General features: G+C 42.7%; 1 protein-coding gene across 1 annotated transcript in view; it reads right to left on the bottom strand.

The window, feature by feature from the left end:
* The window catches only part of MPZL1 (myelin protein zero like 1), a 37,245-nt gene that overhangs the window by 14,223 nt on the left and 1,223 nt on the right, over positions 1-21,799 (bottom strand). The window contains 2 exon segments of the mRNA XM_019470817.1: positions 1,696-1,909; positions 5,452-5,767. Coding sequence (XP_019326362.1) covers positions 1,696-1,909; positions 5,452-5,767 — 530 coding nt within the window.

The following is a 21,799-nucleotide window of genomic DNA, read 5'->3' as shown; positions in this document are numbered from 1 at the left end:
TCTAAAGCTAACCAAGCATCTATGAGATCATTTAAATGTGTAAAGTATGTATGTGGCTTTGAACAGTTTACAATACCAGACACATGATTCAGAACAATTAAACATATACATAGTAAAAAAAAAATATGCACAAGAGTCAACATGTACTTATTCCAATTGAAAAAATTTCTCCAGCTCAGTTCAGGATGAGCTACAACCTATTATAAGAGCAATACTTTCAGGTAAAGTCAGAATGCAAGACAGCATTACAGCTATTGCTTGAAAACCTGTTTTCAAGGTCTTCCTAAGAATTTGAAGACAATTGTTGCAGCATTTTTCTGATGATGAGAAGTATTGCCAAATACAGGGTCCCCTTCAGAAACAGTGAGATTCTCTTGTCCAGATGCTCCACCTATGGGGAAGCCGGCATGCAAGTCTGTTGAAAAATACCAGCTGAATTAGTGTACTGAAGTCAGTCTTCATTTGCTTAACCTGGGTTAAAATCTGAAGAGGCTTTGCCAAGACAGCCTGACTTTGCCAAACCAGCAGTTGCTTTACTGCTTCTTCATAGAGACAATCAATACATTGTAAGAAAATAAACTGACCCTATTTTACATAGACTTCAAACTTCCAAGAAACAGAAAGTTCTAAGTGATGGCGGGACCTCCGGAGGTCCCATCCAACTCAAACTGCTCTGTGAAGAGAAGAGTTAGATATAAAGAGAAGAGTTAGATATAGACCTTGCCTACATAAGTACATGGAATGACCTCATGAGCAGGGGTACACACCTGTTATAGCAGCAGTATCATTCTAATTAGAGCATACACGTAGGTATCATCCCTAACATATTAAAATCTAATGGAATAGCTGTTTCAGCACTGCCATTTATGAATTCAACATTTATTCTTGTCCTTATTAAATATAAATTTGGAAATCTGATCACTGTAAGAACCATTTCATTGTAGGAACAGTCACACTTTGGCTGACCTCCAGCTTAGCTAGAACAATCTAATGTTTTGGATGGCCAAGGGAAATAAAGAGCCAAAATGACGTATAGAATATGAGTGCTCTTGAACTGTGATCATTGTTACCAAATGCTAACCAGAAGCCTTAAATGACTGCAAGGAGCCAGCCCTTGCAGTTTATAAGGGTCACCATGGATACTATACGAACATCCGAGTAAAAGAGACTGAATGCACATCCAACACAAACACCTTTGCATGGAAGACAGTAGCATTTCACTGCCTGTCAGTACGTGCTCGGGTCAGATTATTACTTTTGTTTTCCAGTATATATACTGGATGGGCTCCAAAAAGAAGAGTCTGCCACTTTCTCTCCTTGCTCCCCAGATTTCAAAAGTCATCCTAACCCTTGATGTAGCATAATACAGAAGAAAATTCATAGGACTTCGAAAGCATAATACAGAAGAAAATTCATAGGACTTTGAAATGAGAAGATGGGTTTTCATCAAGGCTTCCACCAGCTTTTGCTAATACTTGTTAAAAGCATAGGAATTAGTGGGTATAGAGGAAAAGGATATGACATTCAGTTTTTTAAACAGTTGACAGAATATCGGTTCGATTATTAGGACCTGGAAGAAGACAATTAAAAAGATAGTTGTTCCCTCCAGGCTACTCCCCCACTCCCAAGAAAAGTGATATAGACACAGAAGGGGCGGGGGGGAAGGAAAGGAAAAAAATCATATAGGGTGAATACCTTTCTCCACAACTCTAACTCGGATTTCTCCTGGTTTGACAACAATGTCAGGTGGGTTCTTGACATCGCAAATGTAAGTGCCGTTGTCCCGGAACTGCATGTTTGATATACTGATAGAAGCATCTTTCTTGTTAAGATCTCCAGCCCAAGTGATTCTGTCTTTAAATGGTATGTCCTTTCCAGGGTATGGCTTTCCATTAAAGTAATAGAAAAACTGTAGTCAAGGAAAAGAGGATATAAGAACAATCCAATTAGAGATTACAGAGCTACCATGCTTCTCTGACTATTACAGCATCCTCCCAGAATCCACTGTATTATACACAGCTAGTATTTGAGATTTTTTTTTCCTCCTGCCTCACCACTTTAGTCTGGCTTGTTGCCTCTTGATCACATAACCATGCTATGGCTTATGCCTCAATCATACTACCACAACAGACTACATGTTTTGGTTTCCTGTTGGTTTTGTTTTGTGGTTGGATTGTTTGGGGGTTTTTTCCTGTTTTTATGGACACAGGGTTTCGCAGACAAGGAGGTGGGGGAAAGAGAAAAAGGCTGGTAACCTGGGAATAATTAAAGGATAGAACAGTTCTGGATCACAGCCATCTGTCTTTCAGACATAGGAAGCCTTCTGCATCCTAGTAGGAAACGGATACCAAGTTTCCTATCTCGTGTTTTGCTGTGTGTTACTTGCAACTACAGCACAACTAAATTAACATGCAATACCCTCCTTCCCTCCACCCCCAAAAAATTCCCATGAGCAATTTAGAGCATACCTAGCTGTTTTCCAGAAACCTTCACAGTGACTAAATAAAACTGTCTCCCAGTTTTTAGGTGACTAAGTTGCACATTGGCCCTGCACTCCCTAGACATGACCAAAAAATCCTTGAAGAATCAACCTGTTTAGTACAGTCTGAGGAGAAGCTGAGTATTTCCTCGCTATACCTGACCAAAATTGGAATTTACAGCAGTAGAAGCACGTAGACTTCTACAGGACAACTCTGCTTTCAAACATATGGGATGTTTGAACACTGGCCATAACCCTAAGAGGTGGATCAAGACTGTATTGCGGAAGCACATTCACTCTTAATTTCACATTCTGAAAGACAGCAAGACAAACTTAATTCAACCAAGAATCAAACCAAACTCTCCTCAGTTCAGCCTCCAGAGTATGGTTAAAGAAATTTAAGACAATATTCCAGCTTCCTCCTTCTACAGCCTTCTTTATGAAGCAGTCTTTCTGCCACAGAACAGACTGGCTACAAGCCAGTCCTCTTTCCATTCAAGTCACCTCCCACCTCTTTTCCTGTTCCTACCCTTGATCTGAGGCTTGCCATGACAACATTCCCTCTATCAGACCCACACTCTGAGTATAAGGCCTGATCATTTGGCAGCACAAATCTTATCCAGATCAGGTACGTGCACATGACCATCTGTTGTGCTGCAGTCAATCTGACACTTATTTGTTGTCTACAGGCTAGCATATATCCAACAAACTATCTCATCTGGTAGGAAGTCTGCTAGAACCCAGTCATCTGTCAACATTTCAGAGGAAATCTGCATCAATCTGCAGCATTTCCAGCTGGATTATAATCTTTAGCACAGAGGCACTGCATTACCACACCCCTGTGCACGGGGGAGTCATCCGACTGGAAGTCTAGAAGGCAAGAGGCAGATTCCTCAGTTCTCTAGGTGTCCTCACCTGGGAGAGGAGAAATCACAAAGTAAAATATGTCCTGAAACACAAGCTAAGTGACTCAAGCCACTCCATGCCTATGATTAAGTGATTTAACATGAGACTTCTTTTGAAACCTAAAGCTGATGGGTTTAGATTGGTTTAAGCCAATTGCGAAACCCCGCTGTCATCAGATGTTTCATTCACGCAGAGATGCCTCTATAACCAGGCATATGGAAGAGGAAGGGGACAAGCAGGGGAAGCTTTCAGTCAACTCAGCCTCACCACATGGCCACAAGATTGCCGGTGGTGTGCCTCTAAAGAGGCACAAGACCATCCTTTTCAGGAGAAGCATGGACTTAGCTCAGCCATAAGCTGATCATGAGATTGATCTTTCAAATTAATGCCCACCAAGCCATGTAATTGACATGACTTGGGTTCATAAAAAAAAAAATCTTCCCTCTATACCTCCCCCAGCCCCTCAAAAGAAATGGGGTTATCATCAGAGTTCATGCTGGGTCACTTCTGCTCAAAGATAATTTGCTTTTCTCTCAGTTGTGCTGATAACTACATCCAGGTAGAATGTCTAAATTGACTTCACTTCCAAAAAAATATTATGTCCTGAAGTTGTATTTCTAATTTGGTTAAAAAAAAAAAAAAAAAAAAAAAAATCTTCCCTCTATACCTCCCCCAGCCCCTCAGAAGAAATGGGGAATTATCATCAGTTCATGCTGGGTCACTTCTGCTCAAAGATAATTTGCTTTTCTCTCAGTTGTGCTGATAACTACATCCAGGTAGAATGTCTAAATTGACTTCACTTCCAAAAAAATATTATGTCCTGAAGTTGTATTTCTACAGTAAGGGGTTTGGACAGTGATGCAGAAAGGGAATGGCAAATCAGGATATATGGTGGATATTTCTATGGGGAGTGGAAAACATACAAACAGATGGCTTCTTTTCACCCATCCTATTCAACATTGGCAGGAAATATGCTCTACTTCCTCAAGCTTTTGCCCAGCTACTGCTTTGGCTTCCCAAAGAGAAACGCTCCCTTTTCAAAACTAAATATTTATTCACTGAGAGTTCAGAAGCTGATTCTTCAGAGCTCTATATATTGAGCAAGATGCTCATACATACTGTTTTGGATCGTCTCTGTTCTGAGCATTGAAGGGCTCCTAGAGTTTAAATGATCTCACCTCTGCAGCAGAGGGAAGGAGACAAACACTATCAGGCTGAGCAACCTGCTGTCCCCACATCTTCCCCGCTGCCCCAGAGTCCCTTGTTCTGCTTCATCTAAATTCACGCTCAGGGCAAGGAATAAGAGGGAAGCAGAAGTGTCAGAAGCTCAGACTCAGATGTGCACAGCTTACGCAACAGAGGAAGAAGACAGCTAACAACCTACCAAAGCCACTTCTTTGAAGGTTCACACCCAAAGGATCTGAGCACACTTGGGCTCAACATACAGGAAATGAGTGATGGCAATTATTATTAGCTTAAGTTGCTTGCTAGTCTTGATTTTTTACTTGTCAAATAACTAAAATATGACGATGTAACTGCTTACTGATTTGAGCAATTCAATTTTGTTCTGAAACCAGGGAGACTGGTCTTATTTTAAACCCTTTCAAATACAGGCTATACAGTACACAAGCAGAAAATAAGCAACAAGCACAACACACAATGTAACACTGTAATAGTGGTAATTCAAATTCTGTGACTGCTATCATTCAGTGCACAGCTCCGCAGCTCATTTCAAGTGCCAGAGGACACAGAACTTAGGAGAAGATTCCTAGACACTCATCTACTTCATGCATACTGCTACCACACCAACACCCCTCTCCTCTGACTAACAAAGTACTAGTATATTTTACAGCTGCTGCACACTCCAGTCTTTGCAGACATCTAGCATATGGCAATACTTTTAAACAACTCTAAAAAAGCCCCCCTAAAATCACAGTGATGGAGACAAGACACATGGAAGGAGGCTCCAATCCATATTTGCTTGCTCCTCAGAACCAACTAGAAGACCTCTGCGTGCTTATCACAGCCTCCCCTCCCAGGTTTGTTCCCCTACAGCCATTCCTTACTGAGATACGAGTTGCAGCTCCCTCTGGCTGAAAACTCCAAGAAACAGATGCTGCGCTGCTGATCACTTCCACAGATGTAAATGTGCATGGAAGCTTTGCGTCTGTCCCATTCTCCACAAATATCTCCTCCGGTGTGTTGACCTCTACTGCTGATACTTTGACTGTATGGGAAAGGTAAAGAGAAGAAAGGAGGAGAACAAACGGCATCAGTGCTGTTTCAAGAATCAGGAAGTTGAAGTGGTAACTGTTCATATCACATTGCCTGTAAGGGGAAAAGATAAGAGACATCAACAACTCCTACATCAAGTGTGTACACAGACATTATATTATACCTGCAATACAAACAAGTATAGAGCAGGCCAGTTCACTTCTCTTTCCTTGTATTATCTGTTACAGGACGTTTTCCATCCACAGATGTTTCCTCTACAACAGTTTGTGGAAGTCAATTCTATAGTGCAAAGGATGAGTTTAAAACTCTTTCCTACTAGCTGCCAGCAGGCATTGTAATAAATAAGCCCCATCGGAGGAAGTAACATCTTGGACCCAGCTATTACTCAGTTTCCTCTCTGCCTCACATCTTGTTTCCCATCTCCAGTTTTTCTCAGCTGTAGGTAGAACAAAAGCTCATCTCCAGAAAGCTGAGGAGTAAACCTCTCTGGCTCCCAGCTATGCCATCTGCTTCTGCTCTCTGGCATGCTTCAAGGTCTTCATGTGTAAATAATCACTCAGCTATAGTTCAGAAGCATGAGAGTAGTTCAATTTTTTCTACCATGAGGCTTATGCACGGTCAAAACAGCAAGCAGACCACAACCACGCCCCAAATTTAAAGTAAGCAAGGTTAATATTGTGCTTGTACTGGTAGTTTTCCTACAGAGTAAGTGAAATTCAGTGTGATTCGGAAAACCTGCTGAACATATTCTTTATCTGGCACCTTTTAAACTGCAAAGACACTATCCCTATCCAGATTTAAGCAAAGATACATCTGTACATTCACTCAAGTTTATGTTAAGAAACAAAGCGTGATCTTGTGACATCACAGAAGAATGTCTTTCAGCATTTATGTCACATCCATGTGAAAGCAAAAATCTTGTGAAATCACTGTGGGTGGGTGCGCATGTGACATGTGCCCCCGGTAATTCAAGTAAGTTTTGATTTTTATTAAACCATGGTTTTCAGCATACAGATGGTACTAGTAGTCTGCTTGTGAGCACGTGAGTCTATGTTTCTGGGCTACAATTTCTTAAATTCAGGGGTTTTCCTCACTTATTAGAAGAGGAAAGCAAGCCTTCCTGCTTTTTCAGTATCTTAGCTGATTTATTTCTCAACTTTGAATAAACTAGCTCTTGAAGTAGGCAAACTGAAGAGAAAGATTCCAGTCAAAGACAGTTCAAAAAAAAAAAGAGAAAAACCCACCTACGTTAAGTCCTTAAATCATGGGGTTTATGCTTTTAGTCAGTGAGAGCTACCAGCTCAGCAGCCTTCAAAAGTTAGAAAGCTTCTTTCAAGCGATATGACCATCCTAAGGTGTAGATTTGCCATAAACCAGGTTATTTTATCAGAGCTTAAAATTAAGCAAAGCCCATGCTCCATAGAGAATTTTAGAAACCATCTTTTACATATGCAACTTTAAGCCTCGTTCCCCAAGAAAACAAAGCTCACATGAGGTCTGCCACTTCCAGTCTTCCTCCCTCGCCCCAAGACTACCGAGTCTATTGGGCAACTCCAGCTGACCGGCTGCAGCACAGGGCCACCAAACACAGCAGGTAGCGGCAGCTGGCCCTGCAATACAAACCACCTGCAAGCTCTGGAAGCTGTAGTTCAGTCAATGAAATGGCCAAACAATGGAAGGGATGAAAACACCCTGGCCATCTGGGTACACCGAACAATCACTATGTGCATGGCTTTGTAGGAACCGCTGTCTCTCACCCAACAAGCACGGCAAGCCAGGGGATTGCACAGCACATGCCCAGGGGACACGGAATGAGCATGCAAGCACTGCAGGGGTGGGAGAATTAAACATACCAGTTTAATTACAATAACCAAAACCAAAAGAAACCACCATTCATTCACTTTGCCATTTAGAGTCCATGCTGTTCACTTCTCAAACTCACTAACTCCTCAGTCCTGTCAGGTTATCCCTGATCCCTCAGACTCCCCTGTCATCACTGCTCTCATTTCAAACAAGTGAAAGAAAAACAGCACCCTAAGGGAGGGGGATTTTCATCAAGAGGTTTTATCAGAGCTTCCTTTCTCTTGTATGCACTCTGACTATGGGCCAAAAAATATTCTTTTGTAAAACAATTACCAAATATTTATTTGGAACATACAAAGGCTTCTAGCAATTCAATGAAATGAACTCAGAGCTGCTGTGCTTTATGTATTTTTTCCAGCTAATGGAGTAGAAAAGAAAAAAAACTAAAATCCATTGTTTTGAGTCCAAGCCACAGAACAAGCCTCCCTTTCAAGCATTAAACAAGCAAGACGCTCTCAGCATTTGTGTAGGAGGAACAGAGTCTGCACAGATATTGTCTGCTTGAACTGGTACACAGAACGCCTTGCCGCACACAGGCAGTGGGTAGCGCAGATCTGTTTAATGTAAAGAAGTCACTGTTCTAACTCACTAGCAACCCATGAGAGAACTGTAGCAAAGCAAAAGAAAAAAAAATCCAACTTCTCCCTACAGTCTGGGAAGGCAGGAACTATGTATTCTTGTACAGATATTTCCAGCAAGTTTAATTTTCATATGTCCTATTGTTGTCTCAACTTCATGTTTTTCTTTGCTCATTCTCTCCCCCTAGCCTAAAAAAAGTCCCTCACTTTATTTGCTCTTTCAGCATGCACCGCTTCAGAAAAATTTTTCCTGCCTCTGTTGACTTACAGCATGAGACATAAGCTCCTCAAATCTTAACGTGATTGCTTGGAAGTGGTAGAGAGGCCATAACATTTGACATTTGTTCACCCTTAGCCCTCTACTCCCGTACTTTCACTGATATGGTGGCAGTTCCCACTACCTTGAACTCTTTGGCCTCCTCTGCCATTATAAAATCCACATGGATCATCTCCAGCTCTAGCTCTTTTCTTTCTCTTTCCACATTTGCCAGGATTACATCCTTCTTCCAGTTCCTCCATCTATTTAAATACTTCAGTTGGAGAAAGCTGGATTTTGAGTCATACTGCAGTCACACTTACCCATTGCTCCATTCCTCAAGCTTACTCAGCCTTAGCTCCTCCCAAGAGGAAGAAATTTATCACAGGACACTGTCTGAGAGAGATGAGAGTTTTAGGAACAGAAGGTCTGCAAGGTACGTAGGGCAAAGATAAACATTTGCTCTTCTCCCATAGATCCTCCTTGACCCCACCACCCTGTCCAACTGCCCGTAGCCCCAATATTTCCCTCTGAATATCTCTTCTAGCCTTCAATTGCTTTAATTCTTCTTTTCAACAGAAAGATACTTCTATTTTTCTCACCTACCATCAAAATCATTGGGAAAAAACCACCTGTGCCTCTTCAGCCATCTCTTTTTCATCACTAGTGTTGTTGGAGCAGTTTTACTCCAATTACATCAACTCTGACCAGATAAATTTTCATCCCACACACTTCAGTGAAAAGACTCCATCCTCATCTTCCTTCTCAGACAATCCTCCTATTCTTGAAATAGGACACAACACTCATACTCTGACTAACTTACTAATCTTACTACTCTTACTTACTTACTAATCTTTTCTTATTGTTCCCATCATGGATCTTCATTTTTCATCAACGCTCTCTCTATTCGCAGGTCTCTCTTTCCTCAATATCTTGTCTCGGGGATCTTATCTGCAAAACAAGTTCAGCTCCCATCACTGCACTAACTACTCAGATCTGTGTCTCTGCTCAGGATCTGTCTCCTTACGTTCAACGAACAGTGTCAGTCTGACATCTTTGTCAATGCTAAGTTGTCAGCTCACACTAAACGGGACTAAAACAGAGCTCATGTACTCTTAACGTCACCCTTGGAGCAGTCTGGTTACCAGGAACTGCGATACTTACTGGTCTGCTACTGACCATGAATTAACTATAGAAGATGTAGTACTCAACATACGCATGCCCAAAGAAAGCATTATTCATTATACAGCATCGCCACCTAATCAACTTTATTGACTTAATACTGTTTTAACTTACTTGCTGCGAATGAACAAGACTTTCCTAACTCTGAAGGTGTAGCTCCCCAGTAGCTTAAGCAGATCTGAAGATGCAGAGCTTCTCGATTTCTTCATAATAATGCCAGCATGTCTGCCAGGTTACACAGAACTAGGGAAAAAGCTACATGTTTTCAGATAGTTCAGCTCTGGCCCAGCTCACAACCCCCAAGCACTGTGCCATCACTGATACTCTTAAGAGTGGCAACGACATACTGCTCTGAAATCACCCCTGCGGAAGAAGCCTTTACAGTTACCAAGCAGCAAAGTATAGGAAGATAAGGTCATTTAGAATTGATAGCAGACAAGCATTTGTAACAACAAGAGTTTCCATCTAGTTAGTTAACCAAATTGTGGTTAACTATTCAGTTTTCAGTGAGATTAAGAGCAGTCAAGTTTACGGTTCTCACCGGAGTAACATGAAAGACTGCAGCATTGCACTGGTAAGTGAATTTAACTGGTATCTTTGAAATGGGGTACACCTTGATCAAAAAACTCGTAGCGAAGATGGCCAGTCACTGTCTACAGCACACTGATGGAAGTCCTCCTCACAGGTGTCCTCTCCGGGACATCTTTGGCCAGGTCAGCTGAGACTCACCAAGTCACATATGCTGGCAACTTAATCTGCACAGAAGACACAGCCTATGTGACTGGCTATCTTACAGGTCAAAGTCTGGATTCTCCCCCTTGTCCGCTACCACTAACTGCTTACATTCAAAGCTATATCCTCGATTAAACACAATAATATACAAATTATGGTCCACTCTCCAGAAACAAGTTACAAGGTCATGAGTTGACATAACAAGGTTACACAGGTGATAGAGATTCACCTATGCATGCCACAGTCATTTAAATGACACCAAGGATCCAAGCACTCGTTCCTGTTTCAGTATTAAGAGACTCTTGCCCCCAACCATGTTATAGCATCGATCTCATCAGACTTTTCAAACCCACATTGTAGTACCTTCTCCTAAACACTGTCCCTCACACTTGGGAGGATCTGCTCAAAAACTGCAAACTTATTTCACTTCCTTCAAGCTCTCTTAAGTGCCTCCAAAACATTTAGTAACAGCATCTATATAAATCCAACAGTGCCTAAGCTGCCAGTGCTGGAGATCAATGCCTACTAAAGCTGAAGTGTTTTTTCCTTGTATCCCCTGGTTGCTTACACTTGTTTCATACTGGTTAAAAAAAAAAAAAAAAATTTTGGGCAAGAGCTGAAGTGTTTTTTCCTTGTATCCCCTGGTTGCTTACACTTGTTTCATACTGGTTAAAAAAAAAAAAAAAAATCTTTTGGGCAAGAACTGTTTTTATTCTACATTTTTGTATACAGAAATAGGGCCCCCACTCTGCGAGGCAAAGGTTGAAAATTTGGTTTGGTAGCACATCACAAGGAAATCCTTCCTTGCACTGAAGGTTTACACTAATTAACACACAGCTAATTAAAATTTATTTGTAGACCATAGTCTCCCCTGAGATCTTGGATCCAATGAAAAAGTTCTGTTAATTAAGGCTATGAACACACCAAAATAAACTCGATTCCCCTGGACCCAACTCAGCTTGATCACTAGGAGTCCTAACAAACCAAGAATGCAAACAACTAACACTGTAATCACGGGCATCTTATTTCCACAAGCACAAACACAGCCTAAACAGAAACTTTTATCAGATCACTAAATACTGTATGCTTATAGCTGCTACGGTTCCCATCCTACACTAGGAAAAATGTTACACTCCCTTCCTCTTGAAATGGCTAGTCATTGGTTTATTAATTAATACAAGCAACTTGCTTCGTTTATCTTAAAGATGCCTGGTAATACAGTCATTTATATAATTTATAAATAAAGTCTCTTATGGATGAAAAATTAGGAAATAATCAAAAAGTCTGATGAAAGAAAGATGAGAAGATTCAGACAGGCTGTTACAGGTAACAAGTTGATGACAGAGTTGCAGATCAGGAGAATGGAAAGAAATGCATTCATACAACAGAGTCTGAGCAGTTCACATTTAAAGGTCTCGATAAAACGACAGAAAAGTCAGTGTATCAGTATCTTCACTATGGTTTCCCCAGCAGCCCAGAAGTTTCATCAGAAAGAAGGATGTGGGATTTTCTAATGACTAGGGGTCATAAGTCACAAAAACAATATATACTTGTGAAACAGTGCTTTCATTAAAAAATACTCTTACTTAATGTCAAGCGTGTTGTGAAACATCAGTCTACTGTTGACATCACTCTCAACTACAGTTGCATGACATTTAGTTCTTTTTCCCACAAAGCACAGTTTCCCCATACAATCAGCATGAAACAACAGCAAGACCCCTACAAAACTTTTCAGAAAACCAGCACAAAGTTATAGTCCCCTACTGCAATTATAGGCACTTATGTCCCCATAGGCCATCATTTCTTCACTGTAGATAAAACAACCTGGTGGAGAAATCCTAGCTTTCATGGTCTTAATATAGACAGGAGTAGACATGCCCAAATTGTTCCTCTGAAACTCCACAAGATCTGTTAAAGCATCCAGATGCTGGATCGAATTTCCATACAAAGAATTCATTGACATCACTTAGCCTTAACATGGAAGTGAAATCCATGCCAGCCATTCCACCAAAACACAAGTATTAAGGAGCCACATACATCAGCGTAACAAAAAATAGACTGACTGACCATCTCCACACCAGAAATCCATCATGGTGTTATCTGGTCTGAAGTCTTATAGACTTCATTATTATGTACTTTACATTATTATGTATTACACTTATTATGTATAGATATAAAAATGCATATATACATATATATTTCTACACATATGTTCTTGCATGTCATTGTGGTGGGTTGACCTTGTCTGGCTGCCAGATGCCCACCCAGCCACTCTCTCACTATCCCTTCCCAGGGACAGGGGGAAAAAATAAGATGAAAATGCTCATGGGTAGAGATAAGGACAGGGAGATCACTTACCAGTTACTGTCCCAGGCAAAACAGACTTGACTTGGGGAAAATGAATTTAATTTATTGCCAATTAAAATTGAGTTGGATGGTGCGAAACAAAGACAAAAACTAAAATACCTTTCCCCCACCCCTTTTTTTCCTCCAGCTCAACTACATTCCCAACCCCTCTACCTCCTCCCCTCTCCCAGGCAGCCACGGGGAGATGAAGGGTTGTGGTCAGTCCATAACAGCTCCTCGCTCCTCACACCTTTCCCTGCTCCAGCATGGGTTCTTCGCATGAGCTTGCAGTCCTTCAGGAGAACCTACTCCAGCCTGGGGTCATCCACGGGCCAGTGTGGATATCTGCTCCAGCGTGGTCCTCTCCACGTGCTGCAGGGGAATACCTGCTCCACTGTGATCTCTCCCAAAACTTCAGGGGCTGCAGGGGAATCTCTGCCCTAGCGCCTGGAGCACCTTCTCCCCTCCTCCTTCTCTCACCTTGAGGGTTGCAGTGTTGGTCCTCATGCTTTTTTGCCCCTCACTCCTCACTGCCTGTGTGGTGCTTCGTCCTTTCTTAAACATTATCACAGAGGTGCCACCAGCTTGGCTGAGGGGCTCAGCTGTGCCCTGCGGCGGGTCTAGTGGAGCTGGCTGGAACTGGCTGTGGCCGGCACGAGGCAGTCCCAGCCTCTCCTCACAGAGACTGTACCTGCAGCCCACCACCACCAAAACCTTGACATCTACACCCCATACATTCATATATGACACAAAGCAACATCAGCTACAGAAACGATGACTAGACAAAGTCACACCAACCAATCTTGACATCTAAGTTTCAAAGCAACTAAAACTAAATTCTGCTGCCTCAAAGGAGGACGGAAGAGTTTAGTTTCACTCTCAGATGCCAATCACCGGAACAGCTTTTTGCTGCTGCTGCAACAGCTCCCCAGGTTGCCAATCTCATCAAGTAATTCAGACTGCTGAAGGAAAGAGAGCTTCCTGTCTTCAGTAACACAGACGGTCCTGCAGCACCCTAGCAGCTCTATGGAACAGAAAGAAAAGCTGCTGAGACCTAGCCCACAAGTACCTACCACCTCCTGCCGCCTTGCTGCTGGGAACATTCACCCCCTGAGCAGTGACAAGCTCAGAAGAGCATCTGCTAACACAACATTCACTTTCTCTTGGCCTCTTCGCACATTCAGCTAAGCTCTACCTGACTCAACGATGAGGGAAAAAAATAGCATCTTGTCACCCCAAGTGAAAGGAAAACAGTTTCACTGAGAAGCCTTAAGCAGGCTGCGGCAAAGCTGTCAAAGCAGTCAACAACATCCATGTATCTCAGCCCTGCATACCTCTAAGCACCTACTTTGACAGAACTGAAAGACAAGTCTTCAGAGTCACTAAGCTTTGGTACCACCTTCTGCTCCCACGCTACAGAGTCAGTTTTTCAAGTGGTCTCCTCCACATGACGCAGAGCTACTCATTGTTCTACCAAGGGGCAGCAGAAGAACCTATGCTGAGGTTTACTTCCAAAGCCCACGCTTTTAACCAGAAACGAGGAACAAGCATGAGAAACAGCAAAGAACGTCTGAGCTCCCTTGCCAGCCAGGCCACAGATTTCTTGTTCGATCCCGAGGAAATAATTTTACTGGTGTATCACTCTCTCCACCTGGAAAGCATAAAATTGAGATGCTTGTAAAGGTGCCGAGATCCATGAACAAGTAAGCATTATAGTTGCACTGCTTCATGTGCCAATTACAGAGTCAGACATATGTCAGGTTTGGGCAGATGCTTATTTAGTCTCGAGGCCAATAACATCTAGCCCTGTTGTAGTAACTTTTCCTTGGGGATCACAAAACAATACTTCCCTGCCTATGCTGGAGACTGGGACACCAATCAGCAGCTCAGGTACTTTCCAAACCAGACATCATATTTTTCCATTCAACAGCCCTTCAGTGGTTTTCCTTCCATGACCAAGTAAGTTTACAAGTGTTCAAATTCAAGTAAACAATTCTTATTGACAAAGTCAAACCAAAACAGTGAAAAACCCAAAGGGGCAAGTTAAGTAAACCCATTCAAAGTGCAAAGGGTTAACTGGAACAGCTGATGGCAGCTGTTCTACCTCTAATCTTGCAATACTAACATAGGCACTAACAAACACAACAGATAACTCCTTGGGCACAAGGAAAGATTCCAGAGAATGGGAATTAAGATTAAAGAAGGGTTACATGGAACCAGAAGATAAAGAGTACATCTTAGAAGAGTCTCCTTGAAACACACCAGGTTTTTTCCCCACAAAAAAAGGATATCATTAAGCTTGCTTAACTAAAGAACTGAGAGAAGCTGGGTACACATGCTCAACACGTGGCAGAGAGAGTGAAGAAAGCATCCCACCATCACAAACATTTCCTAGAATTACTATAGCAATCCACTAAAACTGTCACAATGTCTACTAAAGAAATTAGAGTATTAAGGATCAGAAGTTGTAGACAAAAAACCCCAAACAAACAACAACAACAAAAAACAAGGTGGGGACAGTAGAGGTGGACGCATCACTGGCTGGAACAAAAGCTTCCCTCTAGGTCAGCACTGGCTATTAGTACTATTTCAAGTGAAACTGTGTTAAAAATACCAGTCACGTTGCCAACTGCTGATGACGTGCAGCATCTTTTTGACAAAATCTAGCATTAGCAGCGTGGAAACTACCAATTTCCAAAACAAACTAGGCAGTAGAATTTAGGATGTGGATACGCAAATTTCATGAGGAGATACAGTGCAAAAGGCTACATATCAAACAGACGTAAGAAGCTGCCCCTTTTTTCCCCTTTTATAATAATCAATCCACAAAGTTGCAACCAACTCAGTGACAACAAATCTATACACACCAAGAAACATTTGCAGAAGACACACTTTGAACCATCCAAGGCATTAGTAGCATGTCAGTAACAGTCACTCCCACCTGCCATCATTCCTGACCCAGCATCACGTCCATCTCTTGCCAAGTATTGATATTTCCACCAGCCTGAAAGGTGAACACAGGGTTTTTTCTTGCATACGGAGGGACCCAATTAAAGCTGTTAAATAAAATCCCATCACTTAACAGAGCAAGGAGATAGAGACAGCTGAAATTAAGTCACCCAGGTTATTACCCTCCTCAGCTAACGGGATACTCAGTCACATGGCCAATCTGTTCTGGTGTGACTAGAGACTTACTTTCAGCAGTTCAAGCAAATCCAAAGCTCTCTGAGGACCAGATCCCTTACTGGTTGGCTCCACCAACTGCTGAACACCTCCAGCCAGCTCTGGCACCTCGCTCACAGCAATCTTACACTTACTTGCAAACCAAACTTGCTAACTTCCTTGCTGAGCAAACTAGCTATAACCTGCAGCAGCGCAACCACAAAACCAAAAGAAAAAGCCCATGCTATGTATTTCAAAGCATTGTTTCACAAGAATTTGTCAGTGGTGGTGCCAATTTAAATAGCTCCCATGCCCATTTATAACATAACGTGATGAATCTGACCAGGAACTAATCCATGTTCAAAACAGCCCTTTTTCCGTTGTTTTCTTTTAAACCAGACCAACACCCTAACCCAGTCCACTGTACATCATATTTGTACAACAATAACTGAGCAAGGTTAGGAAGCACTGAGTAGGAGCTGCTTCAGCTGGCTCTTCCCAGGAACACTTCTCTTGCGAAGTGTTTATGGCCTCCCTTGTAGCATACTCTACATCACTTCCCCAGTTTACACATACGAGGTCATTTCTAGAGCCATCCCTTTGATTAGAGCAGCACCTTCGTCCACACCTGTGCTGACTTTGTCAAGCAGCAGGGTATGCAGCATCTCCCTCCACACTGCCATCATCTCAACACCTTCCACACTGAAAGAGTCGAGCAATCCTGTAAGACCTCTATCAGAAAACTTCAAGACATAGTAACCAGTCAGATTTTAAAAATCCTGCTGCACATATGGCTTTATAGAATTAATTACCAAGAGGAAGCCTTGTTCACCGTCTTTCACTTGCATGCATTACAAAAAACAAGTTACTGAAAAGCGTAACAGATGGCTAGCAGCCAGCTGAAGATAAACACCTCCGGCGCTGGCCATTTCACCTACCTGGGGACTTCACCTGCCCTGATTTACCTCCGCCTCATGAAGTGAAAGTACTTGGGAAAGTGCCACCAGTCACCACCCACACAACTGCTGCACTGCCCAGAGTTTAACCCTCCCTTAAGGATCAGAACCTCGATCTGATTTTAAACACTGAAGGTAGGGCGTAACCAATGTTTCAGGACAAGCTCCCTTAATGTTCCTTAACATCATGTGTGTAAAGCATCAGCAAATGTACCGCAAAGCAGCTTTTTCTGCAGGGCTGGAGGTAAGAGAGTTCATGAGAACAACTAGCCCTCCTGTTTTCCTTACGCACTTTAAGCCAAAACCTAGCAGCAGCACCAACTGGAAAGTGCCAGATCAGCAGCTAAATAAAAATGCAGGAGCTGAAAGGCACAGTAGCAAACGGGAACAATATACAAGGGTTGTGGGCTAATCCAGTAGGCAGCTCAGCCGCAACCCAGCTGCTCGCTCTCCCCCCTCAGTGGGATGGGGGAATCGGAAGGGTAAAAGTGAGAAAACTCATGGGTTGAGATAAAGACAGTTTAATAGGTGAAGCAAAAGCTTTCATTCACTGCTTCCCATCGGCAGGCAGGTGTTCAGCCATCCCCAGGAAAGCAGGGCTCCATCACGCATAACGGTTACTTGGGAAGACAAACGCCATCACTCCGAACAGCGCCCCTTCCTCCTTCTTCCCCCCCAGCTTTTACTGCTGCGCATGACGTCCTGTGGTCTGGGATATCCCTCTGATCAGCTGGGGTCAGCTGTCCCAGCTGTGTCCCCTCCCAACTCCTCATGCACCCCCAGCCTCCTCACTTGTAGGGCAGGGTGAGAAGCAGAAAAGGCCTTGGCATTGTGTAAGCCAATGTAAAACAAGTAACCAATGTACCTCCCAACTCCTCATGCACCCCCAGCCTCCTCACTTGTAGGGCAGGGTGAGAAGCAGAAAAGGCCTTGGCATTGTGTAAGCCAATGTAAAACAAGTAACCAATGTAAAACATTGGTGTGTTATCAAGGCTGTTTTCATCACAAATCCAAAACATAGCACCATACAAGCTACTATGAAGAAAATTAACTCTATCCCAGCCAAAAAAGAGTACCAATAGTTACTTGATAGAAACATCTTCAATTAAAAAAAAAAAACTGGCTTATTCAGGACGAGTAACAGAATGATCCTGCTACTTTAAAGTTAAAAGAGGGGGGGGGGGGGGGGGAATAAAATAATCAGCGGAACTAGGGGAAGTGACCTGGCTGTAGGGTCATCCTTCAACCAGCTCAGACAGCAAACAATACTGATGTTGCCCCTGCCTCAAGATGCATACCCATAACATTTGTGCTATGGGTACAGCTTACTGCTAAACCCTAGCCTGAGTAAACGCTTGCTTTTCTAAGTAACTGCTGGTTTGAGATAAGAGTAAATCACGGGAGTTAGAGTTCTCCAAGCCTCTTCGCCAGCAGCAAAGCAAGTTCAGAACTTCTTGTCCTCTCCCACCACAGCTTCCTCTTACAAAAGACGTTAGCATCCTCTCCATTGTGCTAATCATTACGTACGGGGTCACACTAACCCAGATCAGCAAAGTAATGAAGATAAATAACCACACCAAAAAAAGAAAGACACAAACCGTAAGGATGTAAATGTTTTCATAGCCAGAGCTTCCAGCTTTCTGATGTATTCCTAGGATATCCTGAGTTAGCATTCAGTAGGGTTTTTGGGTTTTTTTTTTGCATACAAGACTGTTCACTTTGTTAATTTATCAGTTAATTACATGTAGGTGGTAGAAAGAGCCATGTATGCCATACATGATCAAACCACATCACATCATATCACACTTAGAGAACTCCCACTATGGGTGCTAAAAATAAGCTTCAGATAGATGACTTCATGATGACCTATCTAGAACCTCTCTAGCAAAATAATAAATCTTTAGAAACTATTCAGATTAAAATCTTTCAAGTCAAACAGTACAAGATGTCTGCCTTGTAAAACCAGGTTTCATTTCTTTGGTCTTCCATCGAGACTGAAGGTACCCTGTATGGTACACAGGCCATTCACCATCTACTATTATCAGTCAGGGTAAGATTAAGTCCACAGACAGACAGCGGAACTGGTGCTTAACGCAATCAATTGCAATTCATATAACAAGCAAAAGAGCCATGCGCATCGTTATTTACATAGAGGTAGAGGACTGTTGGGTGGCTGGGGTCATGAAGAACCTAGCCATTTTACAAGCTGGCACTAAACCACATTTTATCACCAAAATATTAAGCTACAGTCTTTTCAACATATTCAAGAACTTCTTGCTGCTGCAAGTGAGGAGACCTGAGCAGCAGTCCCACCCTCAACCCAACCAGCAGAGAGAAGAGTTTATCCACCTCATCACCTTTTCCCTTTGCAGAACCTGCTTAGTGCTGCAGGCAAAGAAGTCTTCCTACCTGCAGCATCAGCGGGCTCAGCTTAAAAGAACTAACAGCTTCTGACAGGGTGAATATAGCAACTCTGACTAAACCTGGCACAAACACGAAGTGAGCATTGCAACCCTGACTTACACTGTTATTTTCATGAAACATTTCAAGCAGCTACTGAAATGTGCAGGTAAGCTTAAAGCAGTAATAGGCACTTGAGCTATTTAACAACCCTATACTCCTCTGCTTGTTACTGGCCTGTGTGTATGTGCACGTGTGCACATGTATGTGAATGTGTATAAAAGGGGTAGTAGGAGAAGGAAAAAAAAAAAAAGATCAGGCTTTGTTGGCATCAAAAAGAATAATAGAAATATCAGCAATATTATTTCCGGTAATGTCTAGACATTCTTTAAGACTTTTAGAAGCAATCAGGCACCACCCTCATGTTAAACACAGACACGGTATCACTTTAAGTGATACTTACATGGCCTACAAATTCAGGATTGCAAAATAATCCATTTTCTTGATACTCTTGACTAGTTGTTCAAGGCTCACCCACCCATACAAGAGATTATACCTAGATTAACTACTTATGCCACAAATGTCCACAGGATCACAGACAGTACATTTGACAATGATGCTTCATTCTTACAAGTAAATGAAGCAATTGGGTTTTCAGATGACTGAGCATAAACAAGCAAGATGAACTTCTAATGCAGCATGCAGGTGCACATAAGAAAATAAGCTTAAAACCCGTTATCTGTACTTAGCTGTGAAGTGAGTTACCTGCTTGGCTTGGCAGACTGTGACGTTAAACCAGGCCTGTACAACACAGCCCCCCAAGTAACATTTCTGTCTCGCTGCAGGTTATTGGCCACAGGAAACAGGTCTGCCATCAAGCATACGAAGAGGCAGAAGAGGAGCCACAAGCCACGGCAGCTAAGCTATGCAGCACATTACCCAGCCACACATCACACCCGAGCAACTGAGTGGCAACAGCCCTCTGAAAATGCCACTTCTGCCCTTGCCCTTTTGCTTGGCAGTTTTTGATTTCTGAACCTCTCACTCGATGAAAATCCAGCACGAGGAAAGGGGAACAGAAAGAGGGTCCTTGAAAAACAGCAGGAACTGGAACGACACTTGCAAGCCAAAAGGCAGAGTATTTATTACACAGGACTCCTTACAACCCCAAACTCTAGAGAAGGTCACCTTTTCCCTACCAATCACTAAGCTACTTTGCATACACAAAAGAGGTGAAGAGTCCGCACTCATTTCCCTGCAAAGATGTAAACCTTGTGCCAACTCCACACACGGACAAAAAAAAAAAAAAGTGCCTTTTCAAAGCAGACAGGAGGATTAAGGATGTGCAGTATAAGCACAGAGAGAAGCCAACATGGCAATAACTTCTCATTTGGAGTTAGGAAAAAATCAACAGTTGTAGGGATGGGAACAGAAACACAGTTCAACACAGGTAAGATAGTGATTTTAACACCCATTTATTCCTTTAAATTGCAATCTCACTTTTTAGATAGTCTCCACCCTAGGGAGGTCTCTTCCAAAAGAGTATCTTATAGCTTTGCTTGGTTTTAAGATACTGTATTTGGTTACATACCTCAGACCTTGTAGAATGATCTACTACTCCCAGCTACCCGTAGCATTACTTCAGTTGTACCTTTTGTTGTGGTCAGGGGAAATATGCTTCCTTCTTCACTTGTCTCCATATTTATTTTCAAAGAACTTAGTTTTACTGTAAGCTATGTATATATCATATCTACCTACTTAATTCTAAATATTAAGGCTGTCTCTGAAGATGTACAGCAAGCCTTAGCAATCTCTACTTATGTTTATTGCAAAATGCAGTAATCTTAAACAAATCCAATCAATGCTATCTGGAAATAAGAAGTTTTAAGGTTCTTACCACTCAGCACAGTTCCTTATTAAACCTCTTTCCAGATGGACTTAGAGTTTTACACAGTCTTCCAGACATACGAACTGAGAAGGCATCAGGCTTCTTTAATGATTCCTATTGAAATACTTTGCAAAGTTTTACCCACTAAGCAAGTATTGCCAACCAAAAATATCTTCAGATGCCATACCATCATTGTCCACGCCTAGTATCTACACACACTGAGCTACCTTGGGAAATGTGTGTGATCTTTTCATTTCATCTCGATACGTGAAACGTAGAACCCTTTGCCCTGTAAGAATAGAAGCCACAGCGAAGTTAAGCACTACCCTTGCCATTTCTACCGCTCCATAGCCTTGTACTTATTCTCCATCTATATGAGTCATAAGCACTTCATTTTGGCTGGTGCAATTACTTCTCCACCCAAATACTTCACTGCTGACCAAATCAAAGGTGTCTTCTAAGTCATTCACCACAACTCCAGCATCCCCACTTGCCGGTCACCTCCACGCCGCGCTGTGCCCTTCCTCAACAAAGACGACTCGCGTCCTCTGACTTAATAACCAACGGAGAAATAACTGGCAAGCGCTGCTACGGGGCCGTCACGCATCACGCCCGTGGCGCCCGTGGCATCGCCGGGCCCTGGCCGGGTCGGCGCTCTCGGAAGCACAGGGCGCGGCGGGGCTTTGCCCCAAGGCAGGCCTCGGTACGGCCCGCGGGGGAGGCACACCTCCCCTCCCTCCCCTTCCCCCGGGGACAGGGCTCCTTGTCCCTCACGAACCCGGGCGGCCACGGCGCGCCCGGGCACACCGCCCGTCC

The sequence above is a fragment of the Aptenodytes forsteri genome, unplaced genomic scaffold (assembly GCF_000699145.1).
Source record: "Aptenodytes forsteri isolate BGI_AS27 unplaced genomic scaffold, ASM69914v1 Scaffold287, whole genome shotgun sequence".
Taxonomy (NCBI): Eukaryota; Metazoa; Chordata; class Aves; order Sphenisciformes; family Spheniscidae; genus Aptenodytes; species Aptenodytes forsteri.
Note: the sequence above shows the minus strand (reverse complement) of the source record. Positions and strands in the feature narration are given on the sequence as shown.